This window comes from Acinonyx jubatus, chromosome A3, assembly GCF_027475565.1.
Source record: "Acinonyx jubatus isolate Ajub_Pintada_27869175 chromosome A3, VMU_Ajub_asm_v1.0, whole genome shotgun sequence".
Lineage (NCBI taxonomy): Eukaryota > Metazoa > Chordata > Mammalia > Carnivora > Felidae > Acinonyx > Acinonyx jubatus.
The window spans coordinates 27,625,106-27,646,578 of NC_069388.1; the positions used below are offsets into that span (position 1 = coordinate 27,625,106).

Here is a 21,473-nt window from a genome sequence, read left to right on the forward strand (position 1 = left end):
AAAACCCTCAGTAAAAGGTTGCTGGGGAACTTTACAATGAATAGATCAGGCTGGGGGCACCTGAGCCCATAGATGAGTCTTAACACTAAAAGTGGGATAGCCAGACATGAAGTGTCTTCTAATGTGATGCAGTAGTAAGTGCATCGCAGCCTGTACCCGGATCTAACTCCTGGTTTAATTGAAGCCTGATGGATAGAAGAACAAGTTAAACAGGCCAGACACATGAGGATATGTGTGTTGCAGCCCAAACTGGAACATGAAAATTTTTTACAGGATAAAAAATTGTCAAATAAATGAATAGCATGGAAAAGGGAGAGTGAGGCTGTTACTAAAAGAGTTACATCAACTAAATACAGTGTTGGACCTTGTTTGGATCTTGATTCAGACAAACTAATTCTGTGAGGCCCTGATACCAAAACCAAAGACCACAAGAAAACTACAAACCAGTTTCCCTTTTGAATATAGATTTTAAAATCCTCCACAAAATACTAGCAAAACAAATCTAGCAACATAAAAGGAGGATTATATACCGTGACCAAATGAAATTTATCCCAGAAATGGTTGGTTTAACATATGAAAAAAAGTTCGTGTAATATACCATATTAATAGAACAAAGGCTAAAAACCACATGTTCATCTCAATAGGCAGAAAAAAGCATTTGACAAAATCCAACACCCTTTCATGATAAAAGCATTGAGCAATTGAAGGAGTTTCTTAACTCAATAAATGGCATCTGCAAAAAGCCCACGGCTAACATATTACTTAATGGAGAAAGATTGTATGCTTTCCCCCTAAGATTAGGAAGACAAGAATGTGTACTCTTGTTACTTTTATACCCTTGTTACTTTTATATAACATCATATTTGAGATTCTAGCCAGGAGAGTCACTCAATAAAAAGAAAAAGTATCTAGATTAAAAAGAAAGAAGTGAAGCAAACTTTGTTTGCCAATGACATGAGATCTCATATATAGAAAATTCTAAGGAATTGTCTAAAAAAACTTTTTTTTTGAGAGAAAGTGTGTACAAGTGAGTGGGGGAGGGGCAGAGGGGGGAGAGAGAATCCTAAGCAGTCTCCATGCCTAGCACAGAGCTTGCTCTCAGGACTGTGAGATCGTGACCTGAGCTGAAATCAAGAGTTGGATGCTTAACCGACTGAGCCACCCAGGCACCCCTAAAAACACTTTTAAAATAAGCAAGTTCAGCAGTGTGATAGGATACATAGTCAAAAAACAAAATCAGTTGTATTTCTGTATATTAGCAATGAACAATCTGAAAATTAAGGAAATCCCATTTATAATAGCCCCCAAAAGAAAAAGTACTTAATAAATTTAACGGGGCGCTTGGGTGGCTCTGTCAGTTAAGCGTCCAACTTTGGCTCAGGTCATGATCTCATGGTCTGTGGGTTGGAGCCCCGTGTTGGGCTCTGTGCTGACAGCTCAGAACCTGGAGCCGGCTTCAGATTGTGTGCCTCCCTCTCTCTCTGCTCCTCCCCTGCTCGTGCTCTGTCTCTCTCTGTCTCAAAAACAAATGAATGAATGAATGAATGAATGAATGAATGAATGAATGAACGAACAAATAAATAAGATAAAATAAAAAATAAAATTAGCTGCCAAGTGCTTTCCCCCTTAGAAACAAGGCAAAGAGACCCTGTCTCACCACTCTTACTCAGCATAGTACTGAAAGTTTTGCCACCACATTAAGAATTAAAAGGGATGCAGATAAGACAGGAAGAAATAAAACAGTTTATATTTGCGATGACATACCAGTCTACATGGAAAAATCCTACAGAATCTACCTAATCATAATAATAATAATAGTGTTCAGCAAGGATACCAGCTCAGGGCTCAGAATGAATGTGAGCTGGTAATTCCAATTGGATCACAGATTTAAATGTGAAGCTTAATATTACAACACTTTTAGAAGAACTCACAGGAGAAAATCTTTAGGATCTGGGGCTTGTTGAAGAGTTCTTATGGCACTAAAAGCATAGTCTGTAACAGAAAGAAATTGACAAATTGGACTTCATCAGCATTAAAAACTTTTGCTCTGGGAAAGACCCTGTTAAGAGAATGAGAACGTAAACTACAGGCTGGGGGAAAATGTTTGCAAACCACACATGTGACAGAGCAGTCCTATCTCTAAGGATCCAGAACACTCAAGACTCGACAGGTTAAAAAACCGTCCAATTAGAAAATGGGACAAGGATATGAAAACATACCACACTGAGAAGGATAAACAGATAGATGGCAGATAGCACATGAAAAGGTGTTCGCCATCATTAGCCATTAGGGAAATGCAAATTAAACAACATGATCCTTCACACCTAGAATAGCTAAAATTAGAAATAGCAGTGATACCAAATGCTGGAGAGGGTGCAGAGAAACTGAATCTCTTCTGCATTGCTGGTGGGAATGTAAAATGGTACGGCCACTCGAGAACATTGTTTGGCAGTTTCTTTAAGAACTAAACAAACACTAGTAAGATCTAGGAATCGCATTCCTGGGTGTTTATCTTAGAGGACCGAAAATTATGCCCACGCAAAAGCCTGTACGCAGATGTTCATAGCAGCTTTGTTTGTAATAGCCAAAAACAGAAACAGCCCAAATGTCCCTCACTTGGTGAGTGGTTAAGCACCCTGTGGCACTGCTCGTGGAATACTATCTGCAATATAAAGGCGCGAACTGTTGATGCACATAATATTTAGGATGGAGCTCAGGGTCATTGTGCTGGGTGAAAAAAAAAATTCCAAAAGGTCACACACTGTATGATTCCATTTATAGAACATTTTCGAAATGATAGTATTCTAGACATTCTAAACAGATTAGTGGTTGCCAGAGATTAGGAATGGGGGCTGAGGCAGGCTGTTGGGTATGATTAGAAAGGCAGGGGAGGTAGCATGAGGGAGCTTTGTGGTGGTATAACTTGGAGAAAACCGGGTGAAGGTACCTGGGATTCCTCCGCACTATTTTTCCAACTTCCTGTGACTCTTTAATTATTTAAAGATAAAAAGTATTTAAAATTTTACAGCGTGCCTAGGTGGCTCAGTCAGTTAAGCATCTGACTTTGGCTCAGGTCATGATCTTGCAGCTCGCGTGTTCGAGCCCTGCATTGGGCTCTGTGCTGACAGCTCAGAGCCTGGAGCTGGCTTCAGATTCTCCATCTCTCTGCCCCTCCCCTGCTTACATTCTGTCTGTCTCTCTCTTTCAAAAACTAAACATTTAAAAGAAATTTGTAAACTGTTTACCTTTAGGGGTGCCTGGGTGGCTCAGTCAGTTAAGCACCTGATTTTGGCTCAGGTCATGATTTCATGGTTCGTGGGTTCGAGCCCTGCGTTGGACTCTGTGCTGACAGCTCAGAGCCTAGAGCTTGCTCCAGATTCTGTGTCTCCCTCTCTCTGCCCCTCCCCTGCTCATGCTCTGTCTCAAATAAATAAATGTTTAAAAAAATGTTTTTAATTAAGAAGTATTTAAAACTTTAGATGCTGAGGGGCCACTTAGGTTCTTAAATCCCGGTATTTCTTGAGCTCACTAGGTGGGGAGCTCTAGATCTAGCCCCAGGTGCTTCACGAAGACCAGTGATGCCATCTGCGCCTGCTGTCATCACAGGGAGGGACAGGGTGCTAGGGAGCACATAGGTAGAGGAGCCGGAACCACACTTGGTGTTAAGGGAAGGCTTCCCCTAAGGCGGGTTCCTAAAGAATGAGGAGGGTAGGAAGGTGTTCCAGCATGAAGGCTTGTCCTGTGCAGAGCCCTGGAAGGATCGGAAGTGATTAGAGACAGGTGCGATGGGGGTGGAGGTGACAGGGCAGAAGGCTGACCCTTATTGTTCCTGCATACCACTCTTAGCGCCTGCCACTTTTTCCACCCCCCACACGCCCCCCATATCAAGGAGAGTATTAAATGGCAGGCAGGAGCAGAGGCCTTGGAGGTGGGTCTAACTCTGCTTCTGCTTTCCCCACCACACCCTTCGGTTTCAGTGCATGTAATCAGTTTGTACCAATTCAGTGTAGTCAGCGCACCCTGAGTATGGAGGAAAACCCATTCCCTTGCCCTCCCTCCATTAGGTCTTTCTCAAGCAAACCTGTCTCCCAGGACTAGCACACTGAACTGGATGAGATGGTTGGAGAGGAGGTGAAGTGTTTAGGGAGGCTTTTTGCCGGCCACGCACCCCCCTCTGCCTCCGCTCCTCACCAGCCCCCTTCCTCTATCAGCACAGATGTCTGTAATGACAGCGATTCCTTCGTTGAGCCTCCTTTGACTCCAGGTTGCCAGGCAACCAGCACTCACACTTTCACCTTTTTGTTTTTCCCTCAGATGCTGGATTTGGGGGTGGGGCCTTAGGGCAGGAAGGCCTGAAAGAGCCCCGGAGCCTCCCATCTGGCTGCTGCGGGGTGTTAATTAGCCCATCAGTGAACAGCGCGGCTCCTGCTCTGAGCAGGAAATGGCAGCCTCTGCCCCCTTCCCACAGGACACAGTCCTGTGTCTCACTGCTTGCCTTCCATACCCCCATCTAAGTCTGTCCCATCCCTGGAAACTTCTAAACCAAACCAAAATAGGGTGTCTGTCCTAGCGTGGAAGGAGATTTGAGTGTGTGGGGACGTGTAGCTAGCGCTTGTCAAAGGATGCTGAGTCTGCCAGTTTGGTGCTGGCTGCTTCTAGGCCAGGGATGTACGTGGCGAGGACATTCCCTTGTGATGGAGACTCAATAGCAGAAAGTAGGTCTGTCCTACTCCTGACATCTCTAGGGAAGAGTTACTGAGAACAGCCCATCTGTAAGGGAAGGGTTGTGTGTGTGTGTGTGTGTGTGTGTTTATCTAAGCCTAACTTTTATTGTTGTTGTCTTACAATTCTAACCCATTTCCCTTTGCCCCATCTGTCCTCAGTCAGACCGTATGCCCCAAATCCTACTCGCTGTTTTGAAAAACCAGTTTTTCCTATGCTTATCTGGCTTCACTAAAAATAAATCCTCAGATCTAAAGCTCTTGTCTTTCAAAATTCATTTTCAGTCCCAGTCTGTGTCTTTGCATATTTTTAATGTTTCTGATATTTTGTGTCGTGCATTTCCTTTTTAAAGTTTCATAATCTGTTTACTAAAGTGCCAAACATCTCTTTTTTAGTATCTGATATTATATTTTGCGGATATGCTGTAGTCTTGCCTAACCTCCATGGAGTATTTTAAGCATGTTCAGTTTTTCATCTTAAATAGTAAAGTTCTGTGCATCTGCATTAGAGTTTTTTCCTTTTACTTCGTTGAGTTATATTTTCCATGCTGGCAGAGCTCAACATTTTTTAGTCTCAGAAACCCTCTTGAACTCTGAATTATTGAGAAAGAATTATTAAATTCTGAGTTATTAAAGAGTTCTTATTTATCAATCAATATTTACCATATTAGAAATTAAAACTGAAATTTTACAAATACATATTTATTCATTCACTTAAAAAATAACAATGGACGCCTAGGTGGCTCAGTCAGTTGAGCATCCAACTTCGGCTTGGGTCATGATCTCGTGGGTTCGAGCCCCACGTCGGGCTCTGTGCTGACTGACATCTCAGAGCCTGGAGCCTGCTTTGGATTCTGTGTGTGTGTGTCTCTCTCTCTCTCTCTCTCTTAAATATAAAAAAATTAAAAGTTTTTAAAAAACAATAATAAACCCATTATATATTAACACAAATAACACATTTTTACAAAAATACTATTTTCCCCCAAACACAGAAATTGCACGAGAAGAATGATTTGTTTCACTTCGCTGCAGACCTATTTATCGTTAGGTATGGAAGATAACTAGGTTCTCACTTCTGCTTCTGCATTTAGTCTGCAGGCAGTAATGTTTTTGTTGAGCCTTACCCTAATAGTTATAAGAAAAGAGAAGACTGGCTTAATAATGTTTTCAGATAATTGTGGATATTCTTATTTGCATTACACCAAAACTTGACAAGTGATAGTTTCTTGAAGGGTTAATTGTAGTGTGGAATCTGAATACCTAACAGCGAAGGTACGTTCTTGTACATTATTACGTTAAAATCTACTGGTCTGTCATGTCCTTTGGGTGGATCTTTTACCCATGTATGATATTGGAAGATCATGTATCGATCATTTGGAAAATATTGGTTCACTGAGTTAATGCAGATCCGCTAAATGCTGACTCATTATCCAGTATCAAAAAAGTCACATTCATCAATATTACTATTCTCATCACCATCAGGACTAGGAAGCCATCAAGCTACTGATGAATACAAATTTTCAAATCGTTAATTTTCACCCAAAAGCTTCAATTTTATCATTGGCAACAGTGTCAGTTGTTTGTCTTGTAGTAACAGGCCCACATTGTTTTGAGAAAATGTCTACTAGGTAGCCCAAGTCTGAATAATGATGGTTTGTCTGTCAGTCATTCTTTCAAGTTAAAATGGTTTTCCATGAAAAAATGGCTAGTTGAGCTAGCAACTTAACTGTGAAAGTATTGGTAAGTGCCATTGTACTTCTTTATGCAGAAGTGCTCTATGCCTGTTTTCCCATTTCATCACCGAGAATACCAAGAAGAGGTGTATTCAAAGATGGGAATTTTAGAACACTGGGTAATTTTTTACTGCTTCATCAAGGACATTCTAAAGTGACACGAGAGTTATGCAGCAGGTGACTGGTGAGGGAGGGTACACCCGACTGCTAGTTTAGTGTCCCTGCTTTGATTCATACTAAGGAATCAGTGATTTCTCTCACCGCTGCTTTTGTACCGTCAGTGCAAATGTCAACACGGTGAAGAAAGCAAATAGCTTCTAAGAGGAAATAGCTTTGATCTCATGGACCCCCTGAAATGAAAGAGTTTCAGGGACCCCTAGAGTTCTGTGGAGAACATTTTGAATCCTTTCTTTTTCTTTTTTTAAAATGTTTACAAGCCCTTTTAGATATTCCCTTTTGTTGAAGAGTCTTTCAGATCTCTTACCATTTTTATATTCGGTTGTCTCATCTTTTTATGATTTGTAGGCATTGTTTGTGTATTCTGGATTTAAGTCCTTGGTCAGATACATGTATTGCAAATATTTTCCCTCTGTGGTTTGCCTTTGCACTCTGTCAGCGGTGTTTTTTAAATTAAAGTATTCTTAATTTTTATGTAATCTAGCTTATCAATGCTTTCCCTTTATGTTTGATGTTCTTTTTGATGTTTGAGAAATCTTTGCCGTACCCCACAGTCATGGAAGATTTCTCATATATTTTTTCTAGGAGCTCTGTTGTTTTACCTTTTATATTTAGATCTATAACCCATTTGAAATTAATTTTATGCGTGGTACAAGATAGATTGATGTCTTCCTATATTGAATCCAGTTGGTACAGCACCATATTCCAAAAAGATTTATCCTCTACCTATGTCACCTTAATAATTAAATTTTCAATTTTTATTAGTCATGAAACTATTTCCTTTTTTTCTTTTTTTTTTTTTTTTTAGTGTACATATTTAGTTTGAGAGAGAGAGAGCACAAGCAGGAGAGGGGCAGAGAAAGAGGGAGAGAGAATCCCAATGCAGGGCTCAAACTCACCAACTATGAGATCATGACTGGAGCTGAAATCAAGAGTCAGATGCTTAATCGACTGAGCCACCCAGGCAGCGCCCGTTATTCCGTATTCTTAAAATTTGCCCTCATTGTCTTTCCTCTTAGAGGCAAATAATCTTGATCTCTTTGGTTTTTCTCATGTATGGCAAAGCTAGTTCAATAATAATTATTCAATCACTGCTTGTTGAGTGCCAATTATTGTAAGCCACAAGCTAGGCGTTTCATCCATATGCGCGTATTTTATTCTCTCAACCCCATGAGATGGGCAAGGCCTCTCCTCATTTTACAAGTAAGGAAACTGAGGTTCATGTATAAGTAATTTGATCACAACCAGTAAAAAGCAGTTGTGATATAATAATAGAATATTGGATACCACTTCTTGAACTTTTTATTATGTACCAGGTGTTACACTCTTGTAAACATCCTCGTGTGACACCTACAACAACCTCGAGAAATACTGTTGTCGTACTTTACAGGAGAGAAAGCTAAGGTGTAGGGATTTCATGACCTACCCCAAGTCACACAGCCATTAGATGGTGAAGCCAGAATTTGAACGTGGGTCTAAGTCTAAAGCCTTTGCTTTTGCCTTCTTACAATTTCTCGTTCCCAAGTAAGTCTAAGTGCTGCTTATGTGTCAGGCACTGTACTGGGCACTGGGAATACATGATGAGGTGTGGACCCAGCCTTGAAGGAGTTCACAGTTGATCCCCCGCTGATTGCCCTGTTCATTCCAGATCATAAGTCCTTTAAAAACAATGACACGTATTTTCTGAGGTCTGCTAAAGCACAGAGAAGGGTGATTATTCTGAATAATATTCTGAAGGATTGAGTGGTACAAGATAGAAGGAAAGGCTTCACAGAGATAATGCCTGATGAGCTAAATTCTATAGGACTAATAAAAATTCTGTGATATTGAAAGTAATTGGCATGTATGGCTGAGGGGACAGTGGGTTTAAATGAGGCTCTGAAATCATCTCATGCGTGTGTATGTTGGGGCAAGGGAGAGAGTGAGGGCATTATATTTGTACTGGCATGTGAAAGGAGAGTAGGTGAATGTGAGGACCACATCACAAGGGGCCCCATGTGCTAAGGAGCTAGATTTGATCCTGGGTAATGGGAACCATCAAAACATTTGGGACAGAAAGCAGTCTGGTTGGGACCCCATGAACCACTGACTTTTTTCTGTGGAGGAATCCCGGTTAGGTTCTGACAACTAATGTGGTTAATATTTAGCAAGTCTTTACTGTGTGCCAAGCAGTTACATTAAGTGTAAAATATAATCTCTTAATCCTAACGAGAATGAGATAGATGCTGCTATTCCCATTTTATAGAAAAGAAAACTGATGCACAGAGAGGTTAATTAACTTAGCCAAACCAACATAGCTCATAAACATTGGAGCAAGATTCAGCCCTTAGTATTTCCTCCTTTTTTTTTTTTTTAATGTTTTTTAATGTTTATTCATTATTGAGAGATAGAGACTGAGCATGAGCAGGGGAGGGGCAGAGAGGCGGGGAGACACAGAATCCGAAGCAGGCCGAGCCGTCAGCACAGAGCCCAACGCGGGGCTCGAACTCACAGACCGTGAGATCATGACCCGAGCCGAAGTTGGATGCCCGACTGACTGAGCCACCCAGGCGCCCCTAGTATTTCCTCCTTGTAACACATGTATCAGCAATCATTTCAAAGGAAATGATCGTTTTGGATTGTTCCGAGAATAAAGAGAAAGTGGTGTGGTTGGAACTCAGTAAACTTGTGGGTGGAGAATGGAGAGATCGGTGATGACACTGTGGGGGTGAGCAAAGGCCAGGGCATGCGGAGTCTTGGGGGCAAGATCAAAAGCAGTAGGGATCCCTGGGAGGGACTTCATACTGTTTATGTTTTATTTTTGAATCACTCTGGCTCCATTGTGGAGAATGGAGTATAAAGGTCCAAGAGCAGAAACAGGAAGATGGCGCCAGGAGCTGACACGGGCACCCAGGGAACAAACAACGGTGGTGGTAGGGGGAATGGTGGCAGAGACGAGGCAGATGATCTGGGGTATGTTTGGAAGTATACCTGATAGGACTTGCTGATGGGTTGGTTTAATGAAGGAGAGACAGATCCAGGATGATGCAAGGCTTTTGTGTTTCTTAGCCTAAGTCATCCCTAACTTGGGGCTACCGTAGCTAACACCTCAGTGAACATATTTTGAAACTTAGAGCACATCTCTGAATGTTTCCTTAGCATCTGTCGCTGGAAGTAGAACCAAACAATTGTATTTGTTGGCATTCCCACCGTATTTTGATGCTGTTTCCCTATCCTTGCCATGTTGCTGGAGTTGGTCTCCTTTTTCTTTTAAATTGTTTAGCAAAGCATCACCCCCGTAACATTTGTGAGCTAACTGAACCCAAATTTAGTTCCTTGTTTTTGTAGGACTTGGGCTCCCCATTCCTCATTGGCTGTTGGCTGAGGGCCTCTGAGCTCCTTAAGATTCCCTACGTCTCTTCTCACACGGCCCCCTCCGTCTTCAAAGCCAGCGATAGTATGCCAAGTCCTTCTCATGTTTTGACTCTCCCCTTCCACCTTCTCTTCTGCTGCCAGCTAGAGAAAGTTTTCTGCTTTTTAGGGCCCATGTAAGTAGATTAGCCCATTCATATAATCTCCCCTTTTTGAAGTCAACTGTGCAGTATTACCTAAAACAATCGCAGGAGTGATTTGTCATCACATCACAGGTTCTGGGGATTAGACAGTGTGGAATATTGAGAGGGGGCCATTTCTAGAAATGTTACCTACCATAGTCTACCGTCTGGCCTCCCAAATGCAAAATACATTTCCCCTCCCCTCCCCATCACCTTCGGGGTAACGTGTACCCATTACTACATCAGCTGAGTGTAAAATCTTACCTGAATTTCATCAGCTTGCAGAACTCCAATCTCACCTTCTGAATCCTCCAAGTCAGGTGCAGCTGAGGCTTCTGAGCACAACTCCTGTCTGTTGATCAGAGAAGCAGGTTGTCCCCATCATACAGTGGTAGGACGAGCAGACGGTAACATTTACCGATTTCTTTCTTTTTTTTAAGTTTATTATTTTTTGAGAGAGTGCATGCAGGAGTGGGGGAGGGGCAGAGAGAGAAGGAGAGAATCCCAAGCAGGCTCCGCGCTGTTAGTGAACTGTGAGCTCATGACCTGAACGGAAATCAAGAGTAGAATGCTTAACCAAGTGAGCCCCCGGGCGCCCCCGCAGTGAACTGATTTCTGACAGAAAAAAAAACATGTGCACAAAAGTCACCAATTACACCATCATTTATAGTTACACCTACCAGAAGCAATACCAATACATACAGTAGAAGGTCAAGTAAATGTTAAAAATTTGCTTCACTTGAGTGATTATTACTTGGTCATTAAAAATGTCAATAGCAAAGACAGACAACTTGGGAAATACAGGACATAAGTGGAGGAAAACACTAAAATGATAGCATTATAGTTTTATAAAAGCATGCTTATGAAAATAGACAAGAAAAGAATAGCAAAAAGAATCATGTTAGATTATGGTGACATCTTTCTTACAATTTTTAAATTTATGCATATCTGTTTCTTTTTTTCTTCTAAAAATATTTGTTTTCCTAGCCCAAATGCGATACTTCCCACCCACCCTCCATTCCCAGTTCACCTTTGAACTCACAGGATATCCTCAGCAGGGGGAAAAGAGAAGGTTTAGTGCTTTGCTTGCTCAGAGCACTGTAACTGCTGCCATACGTGTATATGCACACACACTCTTGTCTACTGTCCTCAGCATCTCCATGTTCCCAGTCCTAAATTTCTACGCTTAGCAGAACAGAGTAAATAATCCTAGGCTACCAGAATTTCCCAGCTGAACTTGTACCCTGGCAGTCTTAGTCATTGGTGTTCCCCAAACTAGCAAAGTCCAGTCACGTTTCACTCAGTTTGTGAAACATACAGAATCTCAAGTCCCACTCGTGATCTTCTGGATTAAAACCTGCCCTTTTCTTGCACTGCTGGTGGGAATGCAAGCTGGTGCAGCCACTCCAGAAAACAGTGTGGAGGTTCCTCAAAAAATTAAAAATAGAAATGCTCTATGACCCAGTAATAGCACTACTAGGAATTCATCCAAAAGGTACAGGAGTGCTGATTCATAGGGGCACATGTACCCCAGTGTTTATTGCAGCACTTTCAACAATAGCCAAATTATGGAAAGAGCCTAAATGCCCACCCACTGATGAATGATAAAGATGTGTTTATATATATAATGGAATACTACTTAGCAATGAGAAAGAATGCAGTCCTGCCATTTGCAACAATGTGGATGGAACTGGAGGGTATTATGCTGAGTGAAATAAGTCACTCAGAGAAAGACAGATATCATATGTTTTCACTCATATGTGGAATTTGAGAAACTTAAACAGAAGACCATGGGGGAAGGGAAGGGAAAAGAATAGTTTCAAACAGAGATGGAGGCAAACCATAAGACGCTCTTAAATACAGAGAACAAACTGAGGGTTGATGGGGGGGCACGAGAGAGGGGAAAATGGGTGATGGGCATTGAGGAGGGCACTTGCTGGGATGAACATTGGGTGTTGTATGTCAGTGATGAATCACAGGAATCTACTCCCGAAACCAAGAGTACACTGTATATGCTGTATGTTAGCTAACTTGACAATAAAGTATATTTTAAAAAAGAAAAGAAAAGAAACCTGCCCTTAGCCAGATCCCCCACTGATGCATCTGCACATCACAGTTTGAGTAGAACTGGGTGGTCCAAACAATGCTTGGCAGCACATATGTGGTACAGCATTGGACAACACTGCAAAGGCTTTGAAAACAACTGACATTGAAACCAGAACTTGGATCCTGAAGCCAGCTATGTTGATTGCCTGCTAAAACAGAAATATCAGGATTCTTCAGAGCCTCCAGTATACAATTCTAAATTACTGGGCATACAAAGAACCAAGAAAACTTCAACTCACACAACTCACAAAAAGGTAACAGGTGCCAGCACCGAGATGACACAGATGTTGGGATTATCTTGACAAAGACAGAAAGCAGCTATTATAAAAATGCTGCAAGAAGTGAGGGTAGACTGTCTTGAACTGAACAGAGCAGCAGGTCTCAGCAAAGAAATAGCAGGTATGAAGAAGAACCAAATGGAAATTTTAGAATTGAAAAGTAAAATAATCAAAACAAGCTCACTGGATGAAGGCATATCAGAATGGAAATAACAGAAGAAAGAGTAAACTTGAAGACCGAGCAGTAGAAATTATCTTGTCTGAACACAGATTGAAAAATTAAGTTTCAGGGATTTGTGGGACAATTATAAAAGGTCTAACATAGGGGCAATCAGAGTCTTAAAAGAGGAGAAAGAAGACAGTACAGAAAAATTATTTGAAGAACATAAGGGCTGAAAACTCCCCAGATTTGGCAAAAGACATTTTGGGCAAAAAACCCACAAATTCAAAAAGCTCAGCAAACCCTAAATGGATAAACCCAAGAAAGTCCATGTGCAGACTTATAATCAAACTGCCAAGAACTAAAAATGAAGAAAAAAAAAAATCATGAAAGCAGCTAGGGAAAAACAATGACTTGCCTGTAGAAGAATAAGAACGTGAACAATTGTGGATTTCTCATTAGAAATCATGGAGACCAGGAAGAGGTGGACAGATGTTCTCAAACTATGGAGAAAAAAGAATTGTCAACCCAGAATTCTGTACCCAGCAAATATTTCACTTTATTTCTGAAGGATATTAAGAGTTCTTAGTGAAAGGAAACTAAGAATTCATAGTCAAGAGCTCTTCTCAAAAGGAATTGCTAAAGGAAGTTCTTCAGACCAAAGGGAAATGATACCAGATGGAAACTTGGAACATCAGGAATGAAGGAAGAGCAATAGAAATGGTAAATGTCTAGGTAAATAGAACTGTTCTCTTGAATTCTCTAAAATGTGTTTTACAGTTGAAAGCAAAAATTACACATTTCACTTTATGTCAGTATAATAGGGAGCAACTGTAACATAGAGGAGAATGAATGGACCTGTATATGCCTTCTACGGTCTCTGCCTTCTACTTGAAATGGTAAAATACTGTTTCAAAGTAGACTGAAGAGTTTCAGTCTGTATATTTGATCCCTCAAGCAACCACTTGGAAAAAACTCTAAGAAGAGATCGAGTAAAAAACACTAAAATTGAATAAAAAGAAAGAGGAAACAGAGGAATGAAGAACAGAGGGAACATTTGGAAAACGAATAATAAATGGTAGTAGCTGTAAATTTAAACCTATCACATAAAATCACATTAAATGTAAATGGTCTCAACACATCAGTTTGAGCATGGATGGGTTTTGATGTTGGGCAGACCCAGGATGAATACTGTATTGGCCACTTACTACCTATGTGGCTTTGTTTAAGAAACCTTGCTTCTGAGCCTGTTTCCTCATCCGTAAAATAAGAATAAAAATCATACGTACTCAGAGGGCTGCTGCAAAGGTGAAATATGATAATGTATATAAGGCGCTCAGTGCATCCAGCTGTTAAAAAAGGAGAGATACATATTTGCTCTCTATGCATAGTATTTTTGGAAGGACATACAAGAAGCTGTATCTTAGTTGTCTGTAGGAAGACCTGGTAGGCTGGGGAACAAGGGTGAAAGGGAGAATTTTTGCTTTTGTGGGCCCACAATTTTTTATGTACAATTCTGATATCAAAGGAGCTCTGAGGGGCACCTGGGTGGCTCAGTCCGTTGAGCGTCCAGCTCTTGATTTCGGCTCAGATCATGATCCCAGGGATCGAGTGGGATTGAGACCCATGTTGGACTCTGTGCTGAGCATGGACCTTGAGATATATTCTCTCTCCCTCCCCCGCTCTCTCTCTCCTTCTCTCTCTCCCTCTCTCTCCGTCCTTCCCTTCCTCCCTTCCCCTCCCTCCCTCCCTCCCCCTCCCTCCCTCTCCCTTCCTCTCCCCTTTCCTCTCCCCCTTCCTCTCCCTTCCTGTCCCTTCCTCTCCCCCTTCCTCTCCCCCCCCCCCCATAAGATTGGTGCCAAACCCTGTCCTGAAGTGGCATGAAGCTCCTCATACATTCATTTATCCCACTTACATATGAATAGGCATTCGTTTTGCAGAAACATTAGGGTATTTGTTACAGCCCGGGTGCTGCTTGGGAGTGTTACACAATGTAAGTTAGGTACACCCATCTGACCTTTCTAAATCTGAAGAATTCTGAATTCCAGGACACATCTAGCCTAAGATTATGGACGTGTGGGTCTTTTATCAGTCTTGAATTTTCAAACGGGTAGATGCATTACCTGTTGAGGAGATTACATTTTCAAAATTAGCATTTTTAAAACTAAATTAGTACAGGGCAGTCTCTTGGTAAATAGCGGCAGTGGCTGTTACCCACTTCTTCCAGGCCTTGCCTGGCAGCGTGTCTGTCTGTGCCCGCTGCGGCTGTGTCATCGTCAACAGCAGGCCCTGTGAGTGTTACTTCTTAGACTCCAGTCTTCTTAAAAGACTGAGGTGCAGAGGTTTGTGACAGACCTGCCAACCACCTAGATCATCCTCCACCCAGAGCCCAGGGCCCGTCTTCTGCCCTCCAGTCCCGAGGCCTTTCCACATTGCCAAACCGTGTAGCTGTTAGAGTGGTGTCAGCGGGATTTGTGTGCCCAAGAGAGGAGTGGGTGACGTTTTTATCCAAGAGGAGAGGGGAGCACAGAAGGAGGAAATCGTGTGTGTTCGGGATCACCTTCAAATCCCTTCGGGGGGCCCTGTTGGAGCCGGGATCATATGGTCATGTGGGCCCAGGCAGGCACTTTGGCCTACAGCGTTAGTGTATAACACTCTACTTCAGCTGATTATCAGTTGAAGGAGGGGCTTGATTTCAGAGACCTTATACAAAAATCAGCTTTATTTTAATCCCTGTAGCCTCATTCAACATATTCTGGACTGAGACTTTTTTGAGGCATTCCCCTCAAAAGAATGGTCAAGAAGAAATTACAGCTAGGGGGACTTGCTGAACTGAGACTAATTTTTTTTTTTTTTTTTTTTTTTTTAATGTTGAAGAGAGAGAAAGCGTGCAAGCAGAGGAGGGGCAGAGAGGGGGAGAGAACATCTTAAGCAGGCTCCACGCCTAGCATGGAGCCCAACATACGGCTCGATCCCACAACCCTGGGATCGTGACCTCAGCTGAAATCAAGAGTCAGTCACTTAACCAACTGAGCCACCCAGGGCACCCAGGACTGAGACTATTTTAAAATGGGTTCTGAGCATGTGCATAATAAATTTACAGAAGTGTGCGTGTGTGTGTTGCAGCGAGATTGTGGTAAGTGTTGAGTCAAGGGATAGGCTGTGACAATTTCAAGTACACAAATGGTTGCCACGGGCCTGGCAGCTGCCTTGTCCAGTTTCTCTTCTCTGTTCCTTCTCCCTGCCCCGTCCCGTGCTCTGTGGCCCAGGAGAGAAAAGGAGAAAAGGCTATGTGTTTCAGGAGCTATAAGGTGCTGTTCTCCTAGGCATTTTTATAGCCATTAGAAGCCCCTTCTGTTTGCTGACCTGTAGTGGGCCATTTCATGGAGATACACTCGGTGCTCTCCAGCACCCCTGTCCATCCACAGTGTGGCATGATGTTAACAGAGGCCACCAGCACATTTGAACTAGGACTCGGGAACAGTCATCTACATCAGGAAAAATTCCTTCCCTTGGAAACCTAGCCACATCCACTTAAACCACAGTATCCTTTCCAGCATGATAGAACTGACTGAAGAAGCATCTCCTTTTGGATTTTTTCCCAGTTCTTTAATTAATGGCTTCTTACCTGTAAGTGTATATTAGCTGCTATTTACAAGGCTCTCCTGAGGTCTGGCAGGAACCCCCACCCCCTCCAGAACTGCAAGGTTTGTATTGCCTGCTAGGTCTCCAAGCAGGTTCCAAAGCACACTTCCGCAAATTTTAAGTATTTTTTGTTTTGTAGGAAAAAAACCAGAAAAGCATAAAGAAAATCATCCCAGGAGTAACTGTCAGTCTGTACTCCTTTCAATTTTTATTTAGACATACACGCCCCCGCACACATTTTCACAGTTGATTCCCTGGGCTATTCCTAGGCTATCTCTTTTTCCCCCCCACAGTTAGCACTAGAGCATAAGCATTTTTTCACATCATTTTATTTTATTTTTAAACGTTTGTTTATTTTTGAGGGAGAGAGAGCAGAGAGAGAGGGGGACAGAGGATCCAAAGCGCGCTCTGCGCTGACAGCTGCAAGCCTGATGAGGGGCTCAGACCCATAAACCGTGAGATATGACCTGAGCTGAAGTCAGACACTTAACCGACTGAGCCACCCAAGGCTCCCCTTTTCATATCATTTTGAAACCTCTGAGAACATTGTCTCCACAATTGCATTTAGGGATCCACCATAAAGCGCCTAACTGGTCCCTACTTAGGCCAATTCCAGTTCCCTTGATTAAAGTCTTTATGGTGATATTTTAATTTGAATTATGTATTGTTTAAGATAAATGCCTAGATAAGGAACTATTGGATCAAAGAGTATAAAGATACGTTAAGACTTTTGAAAGACACAGGTGTTTTGTATATATTAGACAGTACAGAATTGCTTTCCAGAAAGGATGCTCTCATTTATGCTCCTAGCTCATGCATTCCCAGTGAGAACAAAAGTGGGTTCTTGGTGTAGAGGTGAAAAAAATCTTGGAGGTTACAGTGGTTTGTGGCCCTCCAGTGGGCAGCGCATAAACAGATACACGGTGTCTGTGGGATCGAAATGTCGTGGAGAGGCCATACTGTTCTGGCTGTGTGTGGACACCCATCTTATTCCATCCCTGGAAGCTTTTAAGTCTTAGTCCTGGAGTTTGGGTTTTGTTTTTAGGATATTTTCTAATCTGAAAGTTCTTGGTTCGTGATACAAAGTTTAGAAACTTGAGAAAAGTGTAAATAAAATTTATCTTGAGGTTACTAACCACTGTCAGTACGTTTATTTTCTACAGTATTGAGGTCTCCTTGTTTTTAGCTTTGTGTTCAACTCTTTTCAATATTGCCCTTGTAATATATTAGTCTGTGCCAAAGACCACTTTGAAATATCCCTCGTGTTATGGTCTCATGCGGGGATTTCCCCTGTCCTCCATACCTGGGAGTGCATTTGTGACCCCACGGGCATTGGGTTCAATCCCTTGGGAGCCCAGGCACCCGGCTGCTATGGGACTTGTGGTAATTGTCCCTTGTTTGTTTCAGGTGTGATCCCCTGGGCCCGTTTGCTGTCGGGGGAGAGGATCTGGACCCCTTTGGGTGAGTCCTGCCAGGGAGGGGGCAGCAACACAACTTACTCTTGTGACTTTTCAGCCTCAGCTCACCTTCTAATCTTAGAGCTTTTCGTCAGCCTTGCTTTGGGGTGAAGGAGGCTGCTGGGGCTGAGCGGCTGAGAAGTCCCCGCCGCTGTTCTGCTCTGCCGTGCCTGCAGCAGTGAGGGAGAGCTCTGCTGGCGGGGTGGGGGAGGCGCCGAGCAAGCCAGCAGACAACTCCCCTGTCATTAGCTGACCCCGCTGGCCCTGGCGGAGGACAGCAGCCTCCCTTGGATGGAAGGGTTTCTCAGGTGCAGGCTGAGGAGCACGTGGTGGGCGACAGACTGAAGGGCTGTTCAGGGCTCCTCAGCAGTCACCTCACTTGCTCAGGGGAGTCTCTGATCCCCAGTAGACTGTGTGTGTGGTTTCTGTCGTACACCCAACAAAGTCACTACAGCCCAGCCAGGCCCTGTCTTCTCTGAATGCTTCTGGGTAGATTTCAACCTGTGCTGCAAAGTGACCCCAACATGAGCACCTCATTTTTAGACAGTGGGAAATCGCATGAGCCTGCAGTTGAGCTTGCACAGTGGCCGCAAAGTTTGGGGAACATCAGCTCACACATCCTGCTTTGAGCACAGGAGGTCAGGTGCATCTAACTCCATGAGGAACAGATGCTGTCAGGAGCCAGATTTGGGCAGTCCACGTGCAGTCCTAGATCACCCTGAGGCCCTCTCAGGAAACTGCAAGAAAGCCATCATCCAGAATTGTCCCAATGCCATTACTAGTCCTTAGACCTAAAATAGTGCCCTCCAGAACCTTATGATGGTTCTCCGTTGACCTTGGCAAGTTCTGGCACCTGTTCTTGATCAAGTTGTCCCCCTTGGATGTAGAACATGGCAGGGATCTCGGTTTTGTGGGTTCGGGCAGCCTGGAAAGCTGAAAGGGCAAGCCGTACATGCCGGGAAAGGTGTGCTCTTGGTGTTCCTGTTCTTGCCCACTTCCTGCTGACTCTCGGGCAACCGTCCATCAGTGTCTGCTTGAGCTCTCTAGAGTACATATCCCAGGCATTTTTAGTCCACTCGCCTCCTTCGCCTCTCCTCCAGCAGCTCCTTGCCCCACCTGCTTACCCACCTTTTCTTCTTGCCTCAGGTGTCGGAGAGGTGGCATGATCGTGGATCCCCTGAGATCTGGCTTCCCGAGAGCACTCATTGACCCATCCTCGGGCCTCCCAAACCGTCTTCCTCCAGGCGCTGTGCCCCCAGGAGCACGCTTTGACCCCTTTGGACCCATTGGGACCAGCCCGTCTGGGTAGGTACTCACTCAGGCCCGCTGAGAAATAGGGCCTGATGGCAGCTCAGCTCAGCTCAGCGTTGCGGGAGCAAGCAGTCTGACTCTAGGTGCGGAGTCACCACTGGCTCCATCATCCCCCACTGCGGAGGGAGTGGAGCCTCCTCCGGGCCCCATGCTTGATGCCTCCCCAGAGCTCCCCAGCCCTCAGTGCCTCCCTTCCTCCAGCCCCCTCAGGGAGCACTCAGAGGAGGAGCTGCTCATACTCACTGAAGTTTAAGTCCGTGTCAGGACGCTGGATTCTAATAGCAACACTTAGGGGTACATATTACTGTCCATATTGCATAGATGCAGAAATCAAGACCCTGGAAGATGAATTAACTTACCCAGGGTGGGAGAGTCAGGATCATGGCTGTAGAGCGTGTGCGTTTCAACCCCACAGAGCACCATGTCGTTCTGGAGGGCAGGCTCCCTCTGCTGAGGCCCCGTCTGCCTGTGCACCCCTGGCCCCGCCATCACTCCCAACTCACCAGCCCCTGTTTCCATTCCAGACCTAACCCAGACCATCTCCCCCCGCCGGGCTACGATGATATGTACCTGTGAAGGCCTCAAGAACGTAACATCCCAGCCTTCCCTCCACTCTCCGGGAGCTGCCGCCGCTGGCCCCGTCAGCAGCCGTGTTCTTGCGGTCTGGGGGCGAGGGACTCTGCCCATGTGTTTGCAGGCTGGCTGGGATTGCCTCCCCACCCCCTGTCAGAGCCAAGGCACCGGCTGCAGCTCTCCACCTGGCTGCGTATAGGTCCCAAAGAGCAGTCTGTGTGTCTCTCTCACCACCAGCTCCCGCACACTTCTCAAGGGACACTCCGGCAACATATACTCTCGGCCCGATGCAGTCGAAGCTGCAGCGCTATAAGAACAGAACGCATCTTGGATGTTATTATAAGAACCAAATGTCAATACAAAAATCATGTTGCCAGGCTCCCACTCTTCTTTTCTGCGCAGCTCCTTCCATTTCTGAGACTTTTGAGTTGAAATCTTTCTGGGGCCAAATGACTCTTTTCCTACCCAGGGCCTGTTCTTGCTTCTCAGACACCTTCCCTTCATAAATTGCTTTTGCAGTGTGGCTACACAGACGAAAATGAGAGACTAGAAAGCCCCATAGGCCACAAGGAAGACTTTCACAGGGGCAGGCACATTGCAGAGAGACTGCGTCATGCGGAGAAGGGCAGAATCCTCCAGTTCTGCTTGCCCGCACAGACCTGAAGGCTGATCTCATTTTTGCCACTAACTTACCGAGTTGACCCTAAGCAGGGCTCTCCCTTCCCAGGGCTTTCCTGCTGCCCTGGGAGGTGCCCTTCCTATTCTACAACATTCTGATGCCTGCCTCTGTGTGTGGCCACCTCTCGGAACTGGGCAAAGGAAAAGAATGAATTTTTGACGCTTTGTGTGGTGCTTACCTACAGGGTAACTCCGTGCCCCTTGGGGCCCACGCAAGAAAAGCACAGGAGCACGGGCTCCATCTGAGTGTGGTATTGAACCCCCGTGGGAGCAGGGAGCCCAGCCTCTGGAAGCCAGTGGCTGGGGTGGATGGAGGAGCTAGTGAAGCAGGAAACAAGCCAGGAGGGCCTTTCACCCCCAGGGAGCCCCAGCCTCCAGAAGCCTGTGCCATCTGTCCAGGCCCACCTGACCTCTGGTGTTCTCCGGATTCTTTTCAGCCCGAGGCCTGACAGACACGGTCAGTGATGAGCCCCCCCTGTGCTGGAGTGGAGAGAGCACCATAGAGCACCAGGCCCAGAGGCAAGAGATCAAGGCACTAGGCACTTTCCCTCCACAGCTAGCATTGCATCCATGGATGGGCCTTTCTGCTTCTCAGATCCTTGGGTTCTTTCTCCTAAATGAGGACACATTATTTATCTGTGGGCACAGGGTAGGCTACCAGAGCCTTCCTGAGGTGTCTGCTAATATGCTATAGCCTGGAACTGCCTGAGAGGGGGTTAAGGGTACCCTCAGCTGGGGCTTGGGTGGGGAGGCCAGCATGAGCAGGCGCCCTGGCCATTTCTGGGAGACCCCATCTCAAGCACTGATGTAGTGAAGACCGCCTTGAAGCCTTTAGCCTTCTTCCTTAAGGGCCTACAAATGGGTGGAGTGTTTTTGTTTTAGAATTGGGTCATGCTGGCTACGGAAAGGACTTGGGGCAGTTTGGTCACATAAGCATCCTTCATTACAAAAGGAAACATTAAAGGAACATCACACTAGAAACCATCAGACGAGCAGGGAAGCAGATCACTTTTAGATCTGTGATTTAAGGAAAAGAGGATTCAAACAATAAATTTGGCACTTGGTTTTTCTAGTAGCAAAAGTTGAAAGGATAGTCCTATA

At 44.4% G+C, this 21,473-nt stretch overlaps 1 protein-coding gene across 2 annotated transcripts in view; it reads left to right on the forward strand.

Annotated features, from left to right (window-relative positions):
• The window catches only part of PSMF1 (proteasome inhibitor subunit 1), a 46,098-nt gene extending 26,025 nt beyond the window's left edge, over positions 1–20,073 (forward strand). For both annotated transcript variants that reach the window (XM_053200137.1, XM_027069751.2), the window contains exons 6-8: positions 17,761–17,814; positions 18,957–19,115; positions 19,646–20,073. In XM_053200137.1, the coding sequence (XP_053056112.1) occupies positions 17,761–17,814; positions 18,957–19,115; positions 19,646–19,697 (265 nt within the window). In that variant the 3' untranslated portion in view covers positions 19,698–20,073. The remainder of the gene's footprint in view (positions 1–17,760; positions 17,815–18,956; positions 19,116–19,645) is intronic.
• The last annotated feature ends 1,400 nt before the right edge of the window (positions 20,074–21,473 follow it).